Here is a 21334-nt window from a genome sequence, read left to right as displayed (position 1 = left end):
CTGCCCCAAACACTGAGGCCACACACGTAGTCGTGGGTAAGTGGTACAAGAACACAGAGCGCTGGCTTTGAAGGCAGCTACTAATATCCTAATTTTAGGGTCTGGGTTTGAATCCAGACCCCTTTGTTTACAGCCGTGTGGCCTTGGGAAAGCCACTTCACGTCTCTGGGTCTCAGTTCCTTCAGCTGTGAAATGGCCACAATAACTCCTTGCCATAGGGCTGCTGTCAGGATGGACTGAGATCAAGCATGCGGAGTGCTTAGTTCTGCCAGGCACACAGTTGGTGGTCAATAAATTGTAGCCGTTATCATTATTATAATTATTGCTTTGTTATAATTATTTATGGTTGGAAGATCTGGACCTTCGACTCAAGCCTTCTGTCTTGACACAAATAGCCACACCAAACAATTAACACCTTATGGTGACTTATTTAGCGGAAGTTTTCTCATTTGACAAATAACTAAGAATAGCTTGTTATAGGGTGAGGAGGGAGAGAAGGAGGGAGGAGAAGCCCCCAGGCCAGATATTTCCCTTTGTTAGGACCCAGCTGAAGCATGAGGACCAGGAGAAGGAGGGAGAAGGGGACAGCATGGAGGGTAGAATGCACTTGAAGAGAAGAGAACTCACATGTTGTGAGAGCCTACTATGCGCTAGCCACTTTTCATAGATGACCCCTGCATGGTAGATGTTCTGATCTGCATTTTGCAGGTGAGCAGGCTGAAATTCAGAGAGGTTACTGATCTGCCCAAGATGGCCCAACCAGTATGTGACCAAATCGGGATTTGAAGCCAGGACTGTCTTATTTTAAAACCTGTGCTCTTGCTACTATGTCCTGCTTCTGATGAGATTGCCACATTGCGTAGCTCCAGGGGCCACCTTTCACATGTCGTCCATGTAAATGGCACCTGGCAGCTGGGCAATGTGGTGGTCATGTCTCCTGAGATCGGAGGTGTGGTCTCAGTTGACAGGTTGTTGCAAAGGAGAAAGGATGAAGGCCCGACCTGGTGGGACTGGAAAGGAAGGGACAGATTCAAGAGACATTTAGGAGACAGATTTGACAGAACTGGCAATGGACGGGATATGGAGTTAAAAGAAGAGGGATTTGAGCTGCCTTTGAAGTTTCTAGCTTAGGCGGCTGGAGGAACAATAATGCGCTTACTGGGTTGGAAATGCAAGGGAGAAGCAGCCTCTGGGCAGAGAGAACATCACAGAATGCCACCTCCCCTACCTCCCCATTTCACCCGGGCCCAGGCCCACGCGCTGAAGGGTTAGGAGATAGCCTTGACCCAAGGATGCAGTCTGGACGTGTGCTTTGGTTTCCTGATTTTCTCCTTAAAGTCAAGCACAGAAACTGAATCTGAATCATTAAAACCTCTTATGCTTTTAGCTCTAGTCGACTGACCTTGTCCCCCTACTCACAGCCTGCCCTTGCTCCTGGCTTGGTGGTTGTAGAGGCATGGAGAGGTCCCTGCAGCTGACTGGGGAGTGGATGCCTATGGGTAAACCAGGACACTGGAAAGGTCACACCTGCTGGAGAAAGTGAGGGAGGCTTGGCTGGCCTCACCACCGTTGATGCCTTTCCATGCTGCTCTCAAGCCATCACCCATGAGGCATTCCTTCCACCTGTTCAAAACAGCCTTCAGCCCTGGATAACGCTCCCCTGTATTCGTCTGTGGCTGTGATATGACCTTCAACTGTAGTTATTTGGTTCCCTGCAAATCATTGTATACACGAGAATTCAGACACACACACGCACACACACACTCACAGACACGTGCAGCATGCACATTTTACCAGTTTTTAATGAGAAAGCCCAGTGATAAGAAAACAAGCTGTGAGAAATTTGTTTTTCAAAATACAATAATGCAACTTCCAGAGGACAATCAGGAGTTGATACAAATTCTACTCATGTTCTTACACCTTCTGGAGGGGAAAGACTGTGTGATTAGTGATCAGAGTTGGGCACAGTGAGGACCCCAGGGAATTGAAATGTCTTTCATCAACAGTCTTCAACCAACAATTACCAAACAGCTTCTAGGTATCAGGCACTATGCTAGGTGCAGCATGGAGCTCAGAAGTGAGGCAGACACATCTCTGCTCTCCGGGAACACACAGGCCTTTGGAGAGAAAGGCCACATGCATGACAAAGTAACAGAAATACGAGGGCTGTCACAAAGCCATGCAAGCTTGCAGTAACTGAAGTTTTGGACTTGGTCTCTGCTCTGCCACTCAGCCTTACCAGATGCCTGTTTGCTCCGTCCTCCACCAGATTCCCTTGGTGCCACAACGATGGAATCCACTCCCACTGGGAGTGGGGACCCTCAGAATTTCCTTTCCTGGGACATTTATAAGAAGAGAATCAAGCTCTCCATGAGAGCCTGTTCCACCCCAGGGCTCCCAGCCCTTTCAGTTACTTCAGTTAAGGTTGCTGCCAGGCAGTGTGGCTGGGGGAGCACAGGAGCCCCGAGGGAGCCAGGTGTGTGTTCTTCGCTAGAGCTTGTGGTGGGCAGCGGGAACCTGATGGCCTTCAATGCCCTCCAATCCTGAAGTCTCTTCATTTTATGAAATACCTGTCTCAGCAAAATGTCTCCACCATTTGATTTGGGTTTATAATACATGTTTCCTTGAATATGTTTAGAGTATCATTTCCCACAGTATGTTCTGTAGAACACTGCTGCAAGACATTTGCAGGTTTTGGGGGAAAAAAGTGTTGCATGGTCAATATGTTTGGAAGGTTCTGGGTTAAACAAAATTGAACAAGCTGCTTCACTGCAGGACTTCTTAAACTTTTACTATGCCAGTGCGCTTTATGAATCTTGAAAAGGCAGATGTAACACATAGTGTTTTCTAACCTTATTTGAACATGGAACCTTGTTCTCACACAATTTCTGTTAACATCCTCTGGGAAAGCGAGTGTCCTGAGGAACACACTTTGGGAAATATTGGCTTAGAAGATTTTCGTTGTGTAGAAACCGGTGGTGGTCCACTGTTTCCCATATTCGTTTAGAAACCAGCCTTCAATAGCAGCAGGAGAGTCTAAGTTTAGACATAAAGAAGCATTTTCTAGCTGTGAGATGCTTAGGGAGTAGAATCCTAGAGTGTCCTGGGAAATTATGCGAGACCACACTACCCTCTTTCTTGTCCTTTTACAAACTCTCCCATGAGTCATTATAAATAGAATGAATTATCAAGGAAGCTCCTGGATCTTTTTATCTTAAGGGGACCTTTGATATCCTATTTGGGGAATAAGAAGGTAGGAATTAAAAGACAAGAGGACAGATTGGCTGACTTCTGGATGGGCTGTCTTTAAGTATCTGTAATTAGTTCATTCATTCTTACTCTGCCAAGAAAACACATTTGAAGGGAACACCTTCCTAAGTCAGGTTTCCAAGACAAGTGGAACTAAAGAAACAGAGGGCCAGAGCCGCCTGAGATCTCGTGGCAGTATGTCAGTAACTATCGTATGTTGAGCTCTTCTCATGTGCCAGATAGGATGCTAAGCCTTTTGCATGCATTGTACATGTTCCTTGAAACAACCTATGAGGTTGCTGTCATTATCGTGCCCATTTTACAAAATGAGGATCTGAAGCCTGGAGAGGTTAAAGACCTCTCTTAAGACCATAGATCCATTGTGGTGTAGAACCTGGATTTGACCACAAAGCCCTTGTCCGCTGTATCCCTGCTACTGTCACTGCGAATCTGTGGACATCAAGGACGTCAGAGCTTCTTTGAAATGGGCCTCCTCCCCTCAGGCTGTGCATGTGGGGAGAGGATAGAGGAGGGTTGATGAGCTGCCCACATTGACAAGGAAGCCAAGGGAGAGGGGACATCTTCTGGTTCCCCCCACACCAACCATGGCTGGTGAGGCCTCTCACTTGCCTTACGGCAGCCTGGCTCTGCAACCCCGCCGCCTCCCCCTTGCCAGATGCATCTCTTCTCATTAGCCATCTGCCCCCTCGTGCCTGCTGATAGCCCACAGTGCATGGGCAGCTGCCTGTTAGAGAGATGGGAGATAATATCGGCTTATGCATCAATATGTTCTCTGGCACATCCAGGCTCCCCTAATAGGAATGTGGCAGGATCCAAAATACTCTTAATTCTCCTCCGACTCCATGCTGTCAAGAGTTGGTGGCTCCAAAGAGATCTTTGTGACTTCAGTCTGCAAGCTGCAGCTCATGAGGCTGGACTCTGAGCAGCGGAGCTCGGCCTGCAGCCTGAAGCCTTGGCGGTGGCTGTAGATGTGAGTGAGGATGCAGGGGACGCACCAGAGCCTGGAGGAGCTAAGTCTTAAGAAAAGGAGACCGCCTGAAGAAAAGCAACGTTTCTTCCTGGCCAGAAAGTAAGCCCAAGGCACCTGCCATCTGTCATGTCAGGCTGAGTGGCTGATGGCTTAGTCCTGGGTCTGTAACTACCCTGTGTCCACGTGGTGTGGAGCTGTGCGTGAGGCACTTGGAATGAACGTGTGATGAATGAGACTTCAGTGCACAAAGGTGACCTGACCCACATTGAAAAGCATTATTCCAGGAGCAGGCATTGGAGAGCCAAATAGCTCACACCTCTTGCCTGGTTTTCCTGTGTAAGGCCAAGGTGAGGTAGGCTTGGAGGTCTAGGGCTCTGAGCTCAGCCCTGCCTGAGGAGGGCGATTCTTCTCCTTATGACACTAACTGGCCTCAGTGGGGCTCATATCTGCAGGTTTGAGCTTGTTGAGATAACACCTGTCCCCGGCCAGGGGCTTGGATCAGGGCCATGGGTCCTGGGAGAATTCCCTTGAGCTTCTAAATGTCCCTGCCCCAGATGGGGTTTCTCTGACTGCCTCACCCAACGTAGTAGCTCCCCACTCTAACCCCCTATAGATATCTGAAATTCTCTATATTTATTTGTTACTTACAATCTGTCTCTTCCACTAACCTACCAGCTCCTCGAGAGCAGGAAATTTGTCTCTCTTGTTCATACCTTCTGTGCCTAGAACATCTTCTGTGCCTGTGTCTAGCATATAATAGGCACTTAAATATTTATCAAATGAATAAAAAAATAATAATGAAGTCACAACCCTACCTGCAGACCTTCAGGTTGAGATTCTTAGAAAGCCACCTTGATTTTGTCACTCCTCTGCTGACAGTCCCATCAGCTCCCATCACTCAGGATAAAGCACAAGCTCCCTGGCCTGGCATCCAGGCCCTTGGCAACCTCTCCAGCTTCATTTCCCACCATTCCCCACTCCGTGCATGCTATGTGCTAACCCAGGGACTCCCAGACTTTGGTGTGCATAAGACCTTGGGATCTGCTGAAAATGCAGACTCCTGGGCCTCAGCTCCAGAGATTCAGATTCAGTCGGTGTTAGGTGGGGTTCAGAGATTGTTATTTTTTTAAAAGATACCTGGGTGAGTCTGGTGGCAGGTGTTCTGTGGATCACACTTGGAGAAGTGATGCTTCCGTCAAAGCACACCACAGGCAGCTGACTAAAAGGGCCACACGCTCTCTCTCCACCATGCCTTTGTATCCACTGTGACTTCTGTCTAGAATAGCCTTTGTCCATCCACATTTTCCACCCAGAAAACGCCTATGCATCCTTCAAGACTCAGCTCGAGGGTGACACCTTCTGTGGACACAGTCCTGCCTCCGCCACACACATTAGTGTTTCTGTCTCTCTCCATCCAGTGCATCTTAAGCATGCCTTCCTTAGAGATCGTTCTGCTGATCTTTTTTCTCTCCTCCACCAACACTGTGAGCTCTCAGAAGAACATCTCTTACTTCTCTCTGGAGCCTTAGTACATGGCAGAGTGCCTGGCAGTAAGTGTTCATTTACTAGAAGGAGATACCCAGACGTGCTCCAGCAAACTCTATCCCCACACTTCTTCCTTTCCTAACTCTGTTCTATTTCTGACTGCTGGGTCTTTCCAGGAGTTCTCGCTCCAGAGAATGGACAGCCTTGTGGATGATCGTGTCAACATCCTGGGATTTTCCATTTTCAACCAGTCACATGCTTTCTTCCAAGAGTTTGCCCAGAGCCTCAACCAGTCCTGGCAGGAGAACTGTGACCACGTGCCCTTCACGGGGCCTGCAGTAAGTACCCACCAGAGCCCCTCCCTGGTGCCCCTTCACCTCCACACACACCCCCATCTGTGAGCCAGCCTCTCGGGCACCGACCCTTCTGGAGCCCAGCCTTCTCCTGGCCCAGCTCAAAAGGAGGTGTGTTGAGTGCTGGGAAGGTTACAAGGGAAAAGGTGTGGGAGGTAGCAAGCTGCACACAGCAGGCTTGTGGGGGAGGCAGCAGAGAGAGGGTTGGGTGAAGGCACCAAGTTGTCATTTAGTGACGTCTGCAAGCCTCCTGTGGCCAGACTCCCAATAGCACCATGGCTGAGAACTGCCTGGGTGTAGGATCCAAGAATCCTACCATTGGAGGGGCCTCTTGGCTGATCTGCTCCTTCACTTTTCAGATAGAGAAACTGAAGCCAAAGCTGGAAATGGGGGTGGTGTGTGGGGGTCTTGTTTAAGGGCACACACCAAGCCTTTTGCAGAGTGGAGCTAGATTCTGAGCTCCTGACTCCTGGTCCGGTGCTCTTCCCATCGCCTGGACCGTGCCCTGACTAGGAGCTCATGCAGACAGGCTTCCTCTGTGCTCTCACTTATGTTCTTCCTCCTTATGTGTGTGATGGAAGCAAAGATTTCCCTGGTGTTCTCCGTTGGATTTGATGTCCTTACTCTGTAGGGCAGGCCAAGTACATCTGCTTGTTTCCATCTGTTAAAAAGCAGGTTCTTAGGAGATGGGGATTGCCTGGCTTTCTAGGGCCTCTCCTAGCCACGTTACATTTAAGCTCTCAGAGCCCCATAAGGCAGCTCATGTGATGCTCACAACAATTTTCTAAGGTAACTAGTATCCGTAGCTCCACTTTACAGATGACGGAACTGAGGCCCAGAAAGGTTAAGTAAACAGCTCAAGGTCACACAGCTAGTAAGCAGAGGAACTAGGATCAGAACCCAGGCCATATGGCTTTACAGTTCATAGCTTTAACCACTGTGCCATTTTGCCTCTCTCTAGAACATCATTCCCTCACCACACTGTACTATAAATTGGCCTGGCAAAATTAAAGTAGTCAGTGGGTATCTGTCAAATCAATGAGTGAATGAATGAATGAGGCAGATGGAATAATGAGTTAGAAATAGAAAGAAATGGAAAAGAATTAGGCCTACGAGTTAACAATGGAATTGGGTACCCTCTTGGAATGGGACATTCTCTGGTGGGCTTTTAAAATAGGAGGGATACCTCTTTGATAAGGCTTGTCAAGAGGCAAGGACGTTTCTGGGCATTGGCACACATGGGCATCTAATTACTAGTTGGCCAAGGTGGTGATCCAGCGGCAGGGGCATGGACAAAGTGACCTTCCACCAAACCCTGTGCCTTTGTGATTGTATCACCTAGTGGAAAGCTCAGGAAGGAAGAAGTAGCTAAGGGGTCAGAGCTCAGGCAAAGCTCAGGGGGCTTCGATCAGGGGAACGGGATAGGAGAAGGGAGCTTGAGGACTGGATTTCATGGAAGGTCCTGGAAAGTGTCAACAAGGTATTTTAGACCTGAAAGAGGTATGAATCCATAGGAAGGATTTGGTGGGGGTGAAACAGCTGAAGGAAAGGGGTCCTCACCCCTATGAGATGACTAAAGGGATGGTGAAGATGTCCTCAAGTGCAGTGTCAGGGGTAGGACCAGGCCCATTCCTCCCGGCAGGAATACAAGCCCTGTCCCCTGGTCTTGTCTGCGGTTCTTGCCATCATCACTCCAGTATCCTAGTGAGGTGCTGACGGACTTGAAAGGCTCATGGCACAATATTAGGAAAGGAAACAAAACCTTCCACCTCTGCTCCAACCCAAACCATTCCACATTTAGTGTCTGACCTGGTGAAGTAAAAGGTCCATGTGCCACATTTCTAATTTCTCTCTGGTCACAGTGACCACGAGCAGGCAGATGAGGTCCCTTGGTACCTGGTGGGATGGCCTGTAAGGACTCAACACAAAGGCCAGGCAGTGCCTCTCACATGGCTGTGGGGCCGGCTCTGGGCACTCTCATGTGTGCTGAAAAGAGTGCTGGCCTTCGAGGCACAGGGCCTGGATTCAAATGCTGGCCTTGCCATTTTCTTGCTGTGTGATCTGACGTGGCTATGTAACCCTTCTGAGCTTCAGATTCTTTATCTATAATTTTGGGCTAGTTATGCTTGGCCATCTTAGAAGTTGGCTGTGAAGATAAAATGGGATATGATTCTATCTTCAAGGCACAGTTATGCATTAAATGAGTTTATTTAACCTTCCATGTGCCAGACCCTGGGATAGGCATTAGTAAATCTATCAGGTAGCTTTAACAACAGAAATGCTGTGTAACAACCAACCCCCAAATCTCACTAGCATGCAACAATAAGCATTTATGTACCTCATGCATCTGAGGTCAGCTAGGGACCACCTCATCTAAGCTGGCTCAGCTGGATCAGCAGAGCTGCCCAGCTGAGTTCACTTGATGAGTGGGGGTCAGCTGATCTAGGCTGGGGCAGCTCTGCTCCACGTACCCCTCATCCTTCCCCTGGCCCAGCAGGCTAGCCTGGCATAGTCATGGTGGTTGCAGAAGGGCAGCAACACAAGTGGAAACACACCAGATCTCTTAGTCTAGGCTCCCAGAATGGGCACACTGTGACTTCCACCTCATTTTGTTGGCCAAAGATAGCCACCCACACAAACTCAAAGTCAGGGAATGAGGAAACGTACTCTACCCTTTTAGAGGTGAAAAATGCAAAGTCACATGGCAAAGGGCCTGAGTACAGAGCGGGGTGAAGGCTTGGGGCCCATTGTGCAATGCATTGCAGAGAAGAGCCCAAGTTGCTGTCCTCCAGGGTCCACAGTGTGCGAACCAGACCGGCCTCCACCTCCAGGAAAGTGGTCCGGAGAGGTCTGCTGCCGCTGTGGAAGCCCAGGGAAGCCCCTCAGTTCTGCCTGGAGAGGTCAGGGAAGGCTTTCTAGAGGAGGGGGAGGCAGATACCTCGCTGCTGCTCATGCACTGTGTGTGGGACGCTGAGCAGAGTGTGAAGGCATCCAGGGCGGAGCAGGGCCAGACGCTGGATTGCTCCTTGACCTGGAGAGGGTGCTCTGTCACGTGGAAGCAGCCCAGGCAGTTTAAATGATACAAAACCCTGACCTCCTTCTTCTCCTTCCCTATCCATCCAGTCTCAGACCTCCCAAGGCTTCAGCATCTTACTCTCCCCAAGAATGTTTGAGGGGCATCCGGGAGCAGGAGTGTTCCTAAAGGCTCCTTCTGTGCTGGGGGTGGAGACAAGAGTAAAAGGCTGTGCCACGCCCGCTGAGGCTACATCAGGAGAGTGTGCAAGACTTAGAACTGGTCACGGGGATGGGACAACCTGTCCTGAGTCACAGATTCTGGTTCTGCTTCAGTCAGCTCTCTCTTAGTTGAGCCCCTTGGTTTTCCTGCCAGTGAGATGGGGACGCATGTTCCTTCTAGCTTAGGAGGCCACGGCACTCACTCCCTTTCCTCTCACCTCGGCACAGAGCTGAGGAATACTGTAGCACATCTCAAGAAATTATCCCACCTTGACCTCTGTCTCCTCCTCATGGCATCCTAATGACAAATCAGAGTGGTCACACACCCCTTTTTGACAAATGAGGAAACTGAGGCCCAGAAGAGCTAGGTGGCGTGCTGAGGGTCTCCAGAGGCTGGTACTCCAACACAGCCTGGACCGGAGCCTAAATCTGCCTTCCGGTGCTGGAGAATCTTCCATTCACAGTCTCTGTGGCTCCGAGGGGGAAGGGAAGGTGTTATGGAAACTCCTCACCTCGAATGCAAAAAGCAAGCTCGCAGCTTCAAATGGAACAAATTCTTCCTCAAGGCTTCTCACTTTAGAAACTACCTTTTGAAAAGTGGTGCCTCTTCCTGTCTCTTTGGGGGCTGAAATTCCCAGCACAAACAGCCCAGCTCTTTCATTTGCTCGGGAGCTGAAGAAAAGCGCAGCCTGGGTTTGTCTCCCCGTCCAGCTCTCCAGAAAGGCTGCAGCCAGCTCAGGGGGGACCTGCTCGCCTTCCCTCTCTCTCCCTGCCTCCTCTCCCCTCCTCTCTCCATCTCAGTTCTAGTCTCTCATCTCCTTACATCACTCTTCTCTTTCCACCTTCCCCTCCTTCCACGGCCTCCATTCTTTATCTTTCTCTTTCTCTCCCACACTCGTTCCTTCTTTACTCTCGAAATTTCTTCTATCCTTTTTCTTTTCCTCCTGACTTATGTGTGAGTCTCCCCCTCTTCCTCACCTTCTGGCAGTATTCGGGCCAGCAGTATTCCAGGGGGGCTTGCTGGAAGGAGGGTCCAATTCTAAGGGTGCAGAGAGGGAGCGGCTGAACCGAGGGGTACTCGTAAAAGGAAGCTCAGTGCCGCCCACCCAGGCTGTACCCACCAGGTGGCTGACAGCAAGCCACAGATGTGCTTCTTGCCAGAGACCCTGCAAGCAGAGGAAGGAGCATCGTGAATGGAGACACATACCCACCAGTTTCACATGCCATTCCCATTAATCATGCTGCAAGGAACGAAAATCATGGGAAATCATTAAAATTACAGATGGCTAGATTAAGTAATTAGAATTTAGGCTAAAACAGATGTTTGTAATTAAGTGTTTATTTCATTGAATAAAACCCAGATTGTAAGAACTCTTCCATGAGATTTTAATGGTTCCTGTCCTGGTATTATACTGAGGGCAGAGTTTAAGCTACAGAGATTCAGAGACAAATGGGCATCCCAGAGGACCCTGGGAACCCAGTGATCGGGAGAGTGTCAGGGGACATGAGGGTTACAGGTGTGCGTTTAGAAGATGTTCTTATTTTTATCTCAGAGGAAGGAGAAGAAACTCAGCACAACTCCCTGAGTCAGACTGATTCATCTTAATTTATACAGAGTCTTTCATTCCCCTAAACAATTTACAAACAGCTCAAAAGAAAAAAAACAATGAAGAACCAAATGAAAATATAAAAACAAGAGAATCGAGAGTTCCTTGCCAAGCAAAATTTTGGTGCCAAGAAAGAGGAGAGGATTTTAAATGAGGATTGAGCTGTTTGGGGAATTTAATATTCGGAAGAGACAGGGACAGAGAAGCAGAGACAAGTCCAAGAGGCACGCACACACAGATGGGAACAGAAGCCACAGAAAGACAGAGGGGGATCATGAAAGGGAAGGGAGACGCTTGGAAGGCGGGAAGGAGTGGAGATGGCGGGGACTGTGGGCCCAGAAGCGGGCCTGAGTGCTGTTTTGGTACCAAAACTGCTTTCCCCAACTGCTGTCCCAGATGCTTTCCAGAGTTAAATTAGTAAATAATAGCAGAGGGAGAAAGCAGTTAGAAGAGCAAAAAGATGCTCAGGATGGAGCTCTGGAGTGAGATGGAAGAGTTGATGAGGCAGAGATTACAGGCCCTCACAGCATCGGAGGTGAAATTGGGTGAGGGGAGGAGATTGGCGACTTGGGGGATATAGGCTGGAGGAGCCAGGGATGGGAGGCAAGGTCTCAGAGAAGCAGTTGGAGGATCCAGGTGAGAGGCCTGGGCACATCACCAGGAGACTGTGAAACAGGGGTGGTCGGGTTATGTTTGGGGGACCCTGAGGAGACTGAAGTGGGAGAAGATGTTCAGAGCTTAGGAGGTTCCAGCTCAGATCAGCCCAGGCTGAACCGCAGAGAGGACCCGTGAAGCCAAGAGCTTCCTGGGGACTCATGTGACCTCTCTGAAGGCAACAGACAGATGGAGAGGAGACAGGAACCCTGAAGATGGTCCTTCCATGTACTCCCTGCCCTGAGCATCCCTTGCTGGAGTTGTAATTACTAGAAGCACTCGAAGAATCTTGAAGGCCCCAGAGTTCAGGATGCCAAAGAACACTGCAAACAGGCACACACTGATCTCCCGGCATCCGGATTATCTGCTAATAAGAGAGCATCAGCCAAGAAAACCACATTCCAGATGGAGTGGGAATAGCGACAACCATGTGGCAGGAAAGAGCTTGGGGGCTGGTGGGAGGATGTGAGAAATGGCGTGGTGAGCTGTGTCTGCGAGTCTGCAGTGATTGGGGTCTCTCGGGGACCAGTGTGCAGCCTTGTGAGCAGAAGGGGCCTTTAGAGAGGGGATGAGGCCCAGGCCTCTGTGGGGGGCTGGGGCAACAATGCCCCTGAGAGGAAGGGGGTCCCCAGGACCTCAGGACCAGTTAGCATGCACTCAGCTTCCAGTGATGGAAATCCTGAATTAAACTGCCTTATACAAAAAAGGAGATGTGTTATCTCATGTCACAGTAAGTCGAGAGGTAGGGCAGATTCCGGAGTGATGTCATTGGAAACCCAGGTTCCCTGCATCTCTGCTCTGTCACCCTTGGGGTCAACTTCATCTTTAGGCTGGAGCCTGGATGGCTGCCACAGGTCCAGGCATTGTGTCCTGACACAGGAGTGTCCAGAGGAGGAGCAAGAACTGCCTCTCTCAGAGACAAGAAGCTCTTCTGAGAAGCAACCCGTCACTCCAGGCCTCAGTTCATGTCTCATTGGTCAGAAGTGAGCCACTTGCCCAGTCCTGAATCACATGTTGGCTATGGGGATGGGATGACTCTGGACCACTCAGGGTCACCTGGGAGCTGGGGCTGGATCAGCCACCCGTGAAGCACAGAGCTGCTTGGGGGAGAGGAGGACACCTGAATGAAATGGGGATTCTGTTAGGGAGGAAGAAGGGGATAATGGTGCTAGGTAGGCAACTGATGGTACCTTCCACTGCCCTCTCTGTCCTGCCCTTATAGTCCTCTTCCAGCAAAAGTTCCAAATGGCTCTCAAGTGAGGGGCTAATGTGAGGACAAACAACTGGTCAGACCAGAAGGCAAACTGGGTAATACCCAGACCCAGGGTAGCAGAGAAGCCTGCCCACCACCCTTCCCTGCCCCCAGCTCTGGCCTGAGAGTCTCATGCTGCTGTCTGCTGATAAGAAGGTAACCACGTCTAGAAAGATTGCCCCATGTTGTCCCAGGAGGCTAGGCACAGGAATAAATCTGGTAGAGCGGCGACACACCCGGGCTTCTTGAGAGGAGCCTTGTCAGGAAGTGAAGTGGAGAGACAATGCCGCAGACAGGGGCAGAAACCAGCGTGGGGAAAGGGGTGCTGGGGTTCCAGTGCTGGCCCTGCCACTGTCTTGCTTGGTGACTTGGGGCAAGAGGAGAACTCTCTGAGCCTCAGTTTCTTCATTTGTAAAATGAGAGAGTTGGACTAGTTGATCTCTAGGATCCCTTCCAGTTCTAACACTCTGTGATTTTGAGAATCTCAGAATGGAGAGACTAACTAACTGGGAGGCAAGAGAGAAGATGAGGCAGAAATTAGTTTACAGTATCATTTAAATAGCCAAACGGAAGGATCTAGAAGCCAATGTCAATGGGGTAACTAACTCCCCCTCAGGTAGATGTTTGTCTAAGCTGGAAAGGGAGAGTCTGTAGCATTCGTAATTTCCATATGTCCTTTTGTCAAGGAAATGTGAGAGGTCCATTAATAAAGGAGCCACATGTGTTCCAGGGGAAATGAATTATGTGCAAAGGACAAGGACAGTTGTAGGCTTGCCGAGAAGCATCAAGTGCCACACAGGTGAGCCTCGAATCAAATGAAGAAGGAGCTGAGCTGTAAAGGAGAAGGGCAGTGGGATGGGGAAGAGAGAGCGGGAGATGATGGATGGAGGGGCTTGGCAGAGTGTGCTGGTCAGCACGGCTCAGCAGGACTCCAGATGTTTCTGCTGATCCCGATTATAGCACTTAGGTGCCCTTATCTGCTTAGTCTTCAGGTCACAGGTGGCTTTGGGACCAGGTGACAGAAAGGAGGGGTGTGGAGCTGGGAGGGCCGAAGACCCAAAGGAGGCAGAGGGGATACAATGGTTCCTGTCTGGTGGGACGTCTCAGTGGAGAATGGGTGGTGTTGAAGTCTACAGTACCTGCCAGATTGTAGGGGCTGGGAAGAAAGAAAAGAAGCAGTTGGAAGGAAGAAAAGGGGCAAGAGAGGGGAGAGAGGGTGAGAGGGAGAAAGAAGGAAGACACTGGCCAGGCAGGTTTCCAATGCAAGTGAACTTAGATTGGGGCGGAGAACTTTATTTGGCTGTTTCCCCGGTAATTGCCTTTTAGCAGTCAGCTTACCCTGTACCTGTTAGGGCCTCCTTGCCCAACAGGTAGTAAAACTGTGAAGGAAATAAGTCACTCTTTCCCAGTCTTATTACTCCCCAGAGCCTTAGTCCAGCCAACACCTGCTTCCTGAGCACCTGCTGACACCTGCGCACCTGGGGGTACACGGGCTCCGCCCTCAGGCATGGTGACCCTGACACTCGCAGCGTACAGAGCACTTTTACTGAGGTGGGGACACTGACCCTCGTTTACAGGGGACTGGTGCTCCCTCGGTGCGGCGTGCGGTCACTCAGCACATAAGTGAGGCCTGGGATCTAGACTCCGGGTTTAGTGTTCCTTTATGTTAGTTTCTCCTCCACCTCGCTGTCTCAAGCTGCGTACACTCCATCTTCAGAGCTTGAAAAAACCCAGGAGGTCACAAGATGGCCTCCCTGCCTCCAACCTTGGAGAGGCCTGTGTTCCAGGGTTCAGCCGGTAGGAGGAAGGTTGGAAGAAGTCACATGGAGAGTGCTCTCACTGGTTTCTTCTGTTGAAAGAAGGGGCTTTGAAGAGACAGTATTGAATTGCCCGTCGTGGAGCGTCCCAATACAGTGAAGGGCGTTGCTTCGTCTTAGGGTGGGTGTGGACTTCAGCGCCCGACATCACTCCTCCCTCAGGGCCTCTGCCTGCTCTCCTGGGCCTTCCCTCAGGGCCCCTGCACAGTGTTGATCCTATAGTCATTTGTACTCAGTAGGTTTCTCTTGTCAGGGGCCTTAAGTACATTAACACAGCAGAGTGATGTCACCTCCGTAGACGGCACACTTCCCAAGGACAGGCGTCTTCTGTTTTTCTGCTCTCCTCCCATCGCCGCCCAAACACCTCAGCCTTCCCCTTTCCAAAGGCTGCAAACATCCAGTTAACTTGAGGTGGTGTTCGGGCTGAGCCTTTGGACAGATTTCACCCCAAATTTAATTCAATTCAAGAAATGTGTCTTGGGGGCCTACCACATGCCAGTCCTGGTACTAGATGCTCTGCAGGATACAGAGGTGAAGGTCCTGAGTGTTCAAGCCCCAGAGCCTGCACTTTACTAGGGAGATGACAATATGGACAGACAGCTGCATCGAACTCTTGCCCTGGCTTGAAGGCCTCCACAGCATGGCCCCTGCCTCCCTTCCGCTTTATTGCTTGTTCCCCTCCCATCCCCTTCTGCAGGTGTGCTCCATACCTCCCACCTCTGTCTTCGCTCCCGCAGTTCCACCTCTGGAATGCCTTCCTCCCCTTCCCCTGCTGCGCCCCACTCCCAGATGCAGCAAGGATCAACCAAAATCCTTCAGGGGTCAGTTCCAACGCTGCATCTTCCACAAAACATTTTCTCAACCACCCAACCAGATAAGATATCTTCCTCTTTGGACCCCCACAGACTTTTGGGGGTCCATCTCACTCAGTTCATGTTACCTTTATTTCTGTCCTGTCTCCCCATACCCCTCCCCCATTCCAGTATAATCTGTCACAAGAATAGGGTCTCACCATCTTTGGGCTTTGAATTGACCGTGTGCTCCATACATACTCATCAAATTGAATAGTACAAAGTAGACTGTAGTAGTGGGTCCGTCTAGGAAGAAACAATATCATGGAGGTCTCCCAGGTGGAAGTGACCTTCAACTGAGCCTTGTAGAATGGGCAAAGCTGAAGGTACTGGCTGCCTTCCTTCCTTTTCCTGAGATAGGTACGCTGTCCCCTTCCTGAGAGCATGGAAGTTGCTACTTCCATGGAGCAAAGAGAGAAAGATACTCTTGAAATCTTATGGTGCCCAGAGGGGTAGCTTGATGCCCAGTCCCTGAGAAGCCATTGCCACCATTGTCTGCTGTGTGCAAGCACCTGGTTAGGGGAAGTGGAGCTGAACCACAGACAGGAGGCGGGCCAAAGACACGCCCTTATCTTCCTTGTTTTGATGTCCTCTTTTCCTCCTTGTCTCTGTTCTTCCTCCTTTCCCTTCCCTTCCTTTCCGCCCATCCCTTCCTCCCTCTGTGCCTCCTCTCTCCGCTTTGTGCCCTCTCCCAGCTCTCCTCGGCCCTGCTGTTTGATGCCGTCTATGCTGTGGTGACCGCGGTGCAGGAACTGAACCGGAGCCAGGAGATCGGCGTGAAGCCCCTGTCCTGCGGCTCAGCCCAGATCTGGCAGCACGGCACCAGCCTCATGAACTACCTGCGCATGGTGAGGGGCGGCTGGGGCCCCGCAGGAGCACGCCCAGCCTGCCGGTGGGACACTGTTCAAGGCCCCTCACCTCTGGGCTTCTTTAGCATATCACAGCCTCAGCTGAAAAGCAATCTCTGGCAACCCCATTCAGTGGCCCCTGGGTCACCTTTGTTCCCTGATCTCTAAAACCACCGAGAATCCATGGGGAGTTTGTTTACAAGGCAATGGCTCTTGAGCCTTGAGACTATTAAGGGGTCCTGGATTCCAGGCTTGGAACCTGACCCCTCAGCTTAGAGGTAGTCCCAGCAAAGCTCTGCACAAACGAGGATGGATGATGCTGCCATAGACTGGGAACTCGCAGGGAGTTGCAGGCTCAGCACTTCTAGCTTGGTGCTGGGTTTCCCCAATGTTCTCTCGCTGTGTCTCCTCTGGTGGGACAGACATGGATCTCAAGTCCACAAAGAAGACCTCTCCTGTCAGAGAAGCCTGGTGCAGAGTGGCTTGGAATTTGCATTTAGAGTCAGGTCCTCCTGACTTCTTGCAGGCTGGGGGTGGGTGAGCAACTGCCCAGAGAGGGTGAATACTGTTAACAGCCAAGGGCCTGGAGGAGGGGCCCATGGGAATCTGAGCTCAGGCCAGCACCCTAGCATTGTGTTGGCTTAGGCAGCAGCTGTGAGGTCATTGGGTGTGGGGCATCCTTCTCCTACTCCAGCGCCGGCCAAGTCTGAATTGGTTCCAGAGACATCACATTTGTAGTCACAAGATCCTGTGGCTGAGAGGCGGGCAGGAGAATGGATCTTGATGGCTCCCCCTCTCTTGGGCATCCTTAAATAGCTCATGTGTGGAATGCTTTCTTGGGGCCAAGTGGAACATGGGGCCTATTTGGTGCTGTAACTCACTCTCTCTTGGACAGGTAGAATTGGAAGGTCTCACCGGCCACATTGAATTCAACAGCAAAGGCCAGAGGTCCAACTATGCCTTGAAAATCTTACAGTTCACGAGGAATGGTTTTCGGCAGGTAAGCTAGCTATGCTGCCATGGTGGCAGATCCCTCCTCTTAGTTCCATTCTCTGTCCCCAGCCCATTTCTCCTTGGCACTCAGGACAACCTCCTGCTCTCAGTTATCCCCAAGAACAACAGGCTGCATCCTGTGCAAGACTCCTGGCATGCGCTGGTCATCCCCCCTTCTGCCACCAGGATCAGCCAGTGTGGGTCAGGGCTGCAGCCCCGCAAAAATCAAGAGGGAGGCAATCATGCTTTATGGGGGAGAGGGGAGGCAAGGGGGTGTCACATAGGGAAGGAATTCCTACACCTTGTTCACTATTTTGGATTATTCCACTCCCTGAATTTCACCCTAACCCTGGAACCAGCATTAGACTCCGGGGAGCCCACTGGTAAGGCACAGATGGGATCCCAGGTGGGCTGAGGAGTCCCTTCAGCATTGGAATGGACAGCCAGTTCTCTCCTGTTGGCTCTTGTCTGACCAACTCAAGCCCCACCCCCATGCCCATCACACCCCTCCCCTCTGTCGGCCGCCTGTCCTCCACCGCCGGCTCAGGTGCTTTGCCCTTTGTAGCTCCTTTCCCCTCCCTACTCCTCTTCTCCGTCTCCTTCATTAACCTTCCTATTCTCCTTTTCTCAGATTCTCTTACATCAGAGGAAATAGGGATTCTGACAGCTACTCCAACTGCCTCTATGAAGGTCTCCCACCCTCCCCATCACCCTACTAATCAACTTTCTATTCTTAGTCCAGCCCTTCTCCACCCTCAGAAAAGCCTGCGAAATAGGAAATGATGCCCCATGACAGCAGGAAGCAGACATATTGAAGAGCTTCCTGACTATCAGTGGCCCCACAAGGGAATGTACCACTGAAGGGGCTGCAGAATCACCTCTCCAGGAGATTGTTGAGAATCATCATCTTTATCTTCATCTTCACCATCTTCTGATTCTTCTTTTTCTTCATCAGCATCATCATCATCATCATCATCATCATCGCAGCTTTCATTTATTAAGCTCTTACCACGGGCCGTATACCATTTAAGTGTGTCATATGTATCTTCTCATTTAACCCTACAAAGTAGGTACTTTTTATTAATCCTCATTTTACAAGTGGGGAAACTAAAGCTCAGGAAATTGACTGAGTTGGCCTTGAACAATTAGTAACGGCAACAGGTTTTGAACCCAAAAACCTCCGACTCTGAAGCCCAGTTCTTAACTATGAAGACAAATCATGCATCAAAATCACCTTGATAATTTGTTCAAAATGCAGAATTTTAGACTCTACCCCACCAGAGTCTGACTGGGGAGACCTAGGAGAGAGCCCAGGAAGTGCTGTGGCATCAAGCACCCGAGGTGATTCTGCTGAAACCCTGTGCTAGGCCGTGGAGGCCCTGCCACATCTGCCTCCTGCTGCTCTGTCCCTGTGTCTGAGAGGCTCTGACTCAGCCTTTCTCATGAGGTCCAGTGAATTCCTTCTCAGAGGACAGTGATGATGCCGGGCCAGGTCCCCCTTCTTGAAAGACAACAATGTAAAAGGGAAGAGTCCCAGATGGAGAGAGAGGAGCCCTGAGTCCCGGTGCCGGCTCTGGAAACTACTCCTCAAGCTGGGCCAGAGCTCTGTGATCTTTGAGCCATAATAACGGCCGCCATTTCTGATAACTTCCCCAGTGGGGCCAGGGGTAGGTAGGCAGCCAGAAACTATGGGAGAGAGTATCACAAAACAGTCATTTCATTTATCTAACAAATCGTTAATTGAGCCCATACTGTGTGTCAGGCGCCTTGCTCGGCGTGGAAGAAACAAGGCTGAGAAAGGCCTGGCCCTGCCCTGAGAGCGAGCTCAGTCTAGCAAGGAGGACTGACAGAGAAAAAAATAAGTGCCATTTAGGGTTAAACTCAAATTGTGCCCTTGGATGCATAATTCCCTGAACCACTAAAGCCTCTGGCCTATAGGGAAACTACCAGGCAGACTTTCCCTGAGCCCCAGTATGCTTTGGGGATGTGAAATGAACATTCGTTCATTTTTTCAATCAATATCTGTTCAGGGCCCACTGTATGCCAGGCTTTCTTCCAGGCACACGTTTTTAAAAATGGGCACAGTGTCTGCTTTTGTGGGGCCTGTGTTCTAGTAGGGGAGAGATAATAGGCAAATACATATATAATATAATGTCAGTACTGATAAGTGCTATAAGAAGACAAGACAGAGTGAGGGAGCGGAGTGTGTAGAAAGAATGATGGGGAGAAGTGGTAGCTGAGAGAGCGTAACGCTCACACTGAGTCCAGACCCACGCCATGAAAGCCCCGTCTCAGCTTTGAACGGCTCCCTGTGGACGTCAGCCCTGCTTCCTGAGTGCTCCCCAGAAAGAGCCCGCCTCCAGCACCCCTTCCATCAAGCGACACCTGCAGTGGCAGGGTTGGCTGGTGGCCCTGATCCACCCCTGCTTGAGCGGCAGCTGATTAGGCTCAAAGCACCTCTTCACCTTAACTCTGCTTCTCCAGCAGCCGCCACTCAGGCCGGCTTTTCCCAGCTGCCAGACCGCAGGATTGTCTGCGTCATTAAGAAACAGCATTGCCAGCCACCAGTATCCATCCCTCAGCCCCCACTCCAGCCCAGCAAGGGATTCTGCTCTGTGGCATCCTAAACAGCAGCTGCTGTTCCTTCATCAGCAGCTCACGTGATTGGTGTAGGGTAGGGCTTCTCAAGCCAAAGTGTGCCAGAATGTACCAGAATGACCAATGGTCCTTGTTTCAAAAGGTACATTCCCAGGCCCCCCAGCTATAAATTCTGAGTTAGTAAAACTGGGTGCATTCTAGGAATCTGCATATTCTTACCTAGCACTCAGAGAGATGACTGTGATGCAGGTGGTCCACAGACCTACCCTTGGACAAATACTGCCCTTATAGAAAGTGTTAGTTAACTTCAGACTCTATGCATAGAATTCCTTCTTGACCTCCCCAAATCCCATCCCCATCTTTTTGAGTTGATGTTGAATGGACTGTGCTGCAGAAGTGACCATGAAAGAGGATGATGTTTATGACCTTTGGCTACCCTATGGGGCACACCCTCCTGATTGGACCTATAAAGTGGATTGCAATAATCCTCTTTATTGCCCATTTTTCTTCAACAAATCTGGCAACCGTCCTGCTGCTTTCCTGTCTGCCTCAAGTTCCGTGAGTACCACTGAAAACTGTGCAGATGTATCATGGGCACAGATGTAGCTTTGCAACGCTGGTCCCCAGGTCCCATCCCAATCACCGGGCCAATCTTTGCCTCTTGACAAGTGTCCTTCCCCTGCTTATTACAGGATGAAGAAGTGGTTTGGGGAGGGATAACTAATTGGTGGGAGGAATGTCAGTATCTCTGCTCTCATATTCTCCCAGCTCCATCCAAGGTGATGCTGGCAGGGGAGGGGAGAGTGACCAGGAGCAGGGGAAATAGCATCTCCTGAGTACCTGTTGTGTACCAGACACCACAGGGGCACTTGGCGCAGATCACTTCCAATCTGGAGGTCAGCCCTTCAAGGTGGATAAACTGCCATTTCACAAATGAGGAAACTGAAGCTCAGGGAGGGTGAGGACTTGGCCCACGTCCACTTTTAGCAAGGACTTCGGGCAGAGCTGGAATTCACGCTCAGGTTTGTCCAACTCCACACCACTCAGGTTTGTCCATGCTCTCTGGTCCCCCACTCGTGGCTTTTCCTCACTTTCCTGGAATCCCTAAGCTCCCAAATCAAGACACTTTGCCCAGCTCTGTTGCTTCGCCACCACCTGCTGCCCATCAGGTCAGCTCCTGGCTCCCAGGGACCTGCTGAGCTGGGCTTTCTTTTGTAATGGCGTCTTCTCATTTGGACTTGGTTCTGTTCTTTCTCTTCCTGATGGGCGAGTGACTATTAAGAGCTGGTTTTGACTGTTTAGAAAGCACCACGCAGGGACACCGTGGGTTGTAATTGGTAAAATGTCTCAACCAAATGCCATATTCTCCGCCGGTGGCTGATCAAGGGATTATTACCATGTT

The 21334-nt window shown here is 50.5% G+C and overlaps 1 protein-coding gene across 8 annotated transcripts in view; it reads left to right on the top strand.

The window, feature by feature from the left end:
• Positions 1–21334, top strand: part of GRIK4 (glutamate ionotropic receptor kainate type subunit 4) — a 411821-nt gene that overhangs the window by 290834 nt on the left and 99653 nt on the right. For 7 of the 8 annotated variants that reach the window (XM_044752710.2, XM_044752707.2, XM_070490071.1 and 4 more), the window contains 3 exons: positions 5902–6063; positions 16189–16341; positions 17237–17341. In XM_044752710.2, the coding sequence (XP_044608645.2) occupies positions 5902–6063; positions 16189–16341; positions 17237–17341 (420 nt within the window). The remainder of the gene's footprint in view (positions 1–5901; positions 6064–16188; positions 16342–17236; positions 17342–21334) is intronic. The other variant, XM_070490069.1, reaches the window with a different exon arrangement.

This window comes from Equus asinus, chromosome 20 (genome assembly GCF_041296235.1).
Source record: "Equus asinus isolate D_3611 breed Donkey chromosome 20, EquAss-T2T_v2, whole genome shotgun sequence".
Lineage (NCBI taxonomy): Eukaryota > Metazoa > Chordata > Mammalia > Perissodactyla > Equidae > Equus > Equus asinus.
This window is presented reverse-complemented; position numbering and strand designations above follow the sequence as displayed.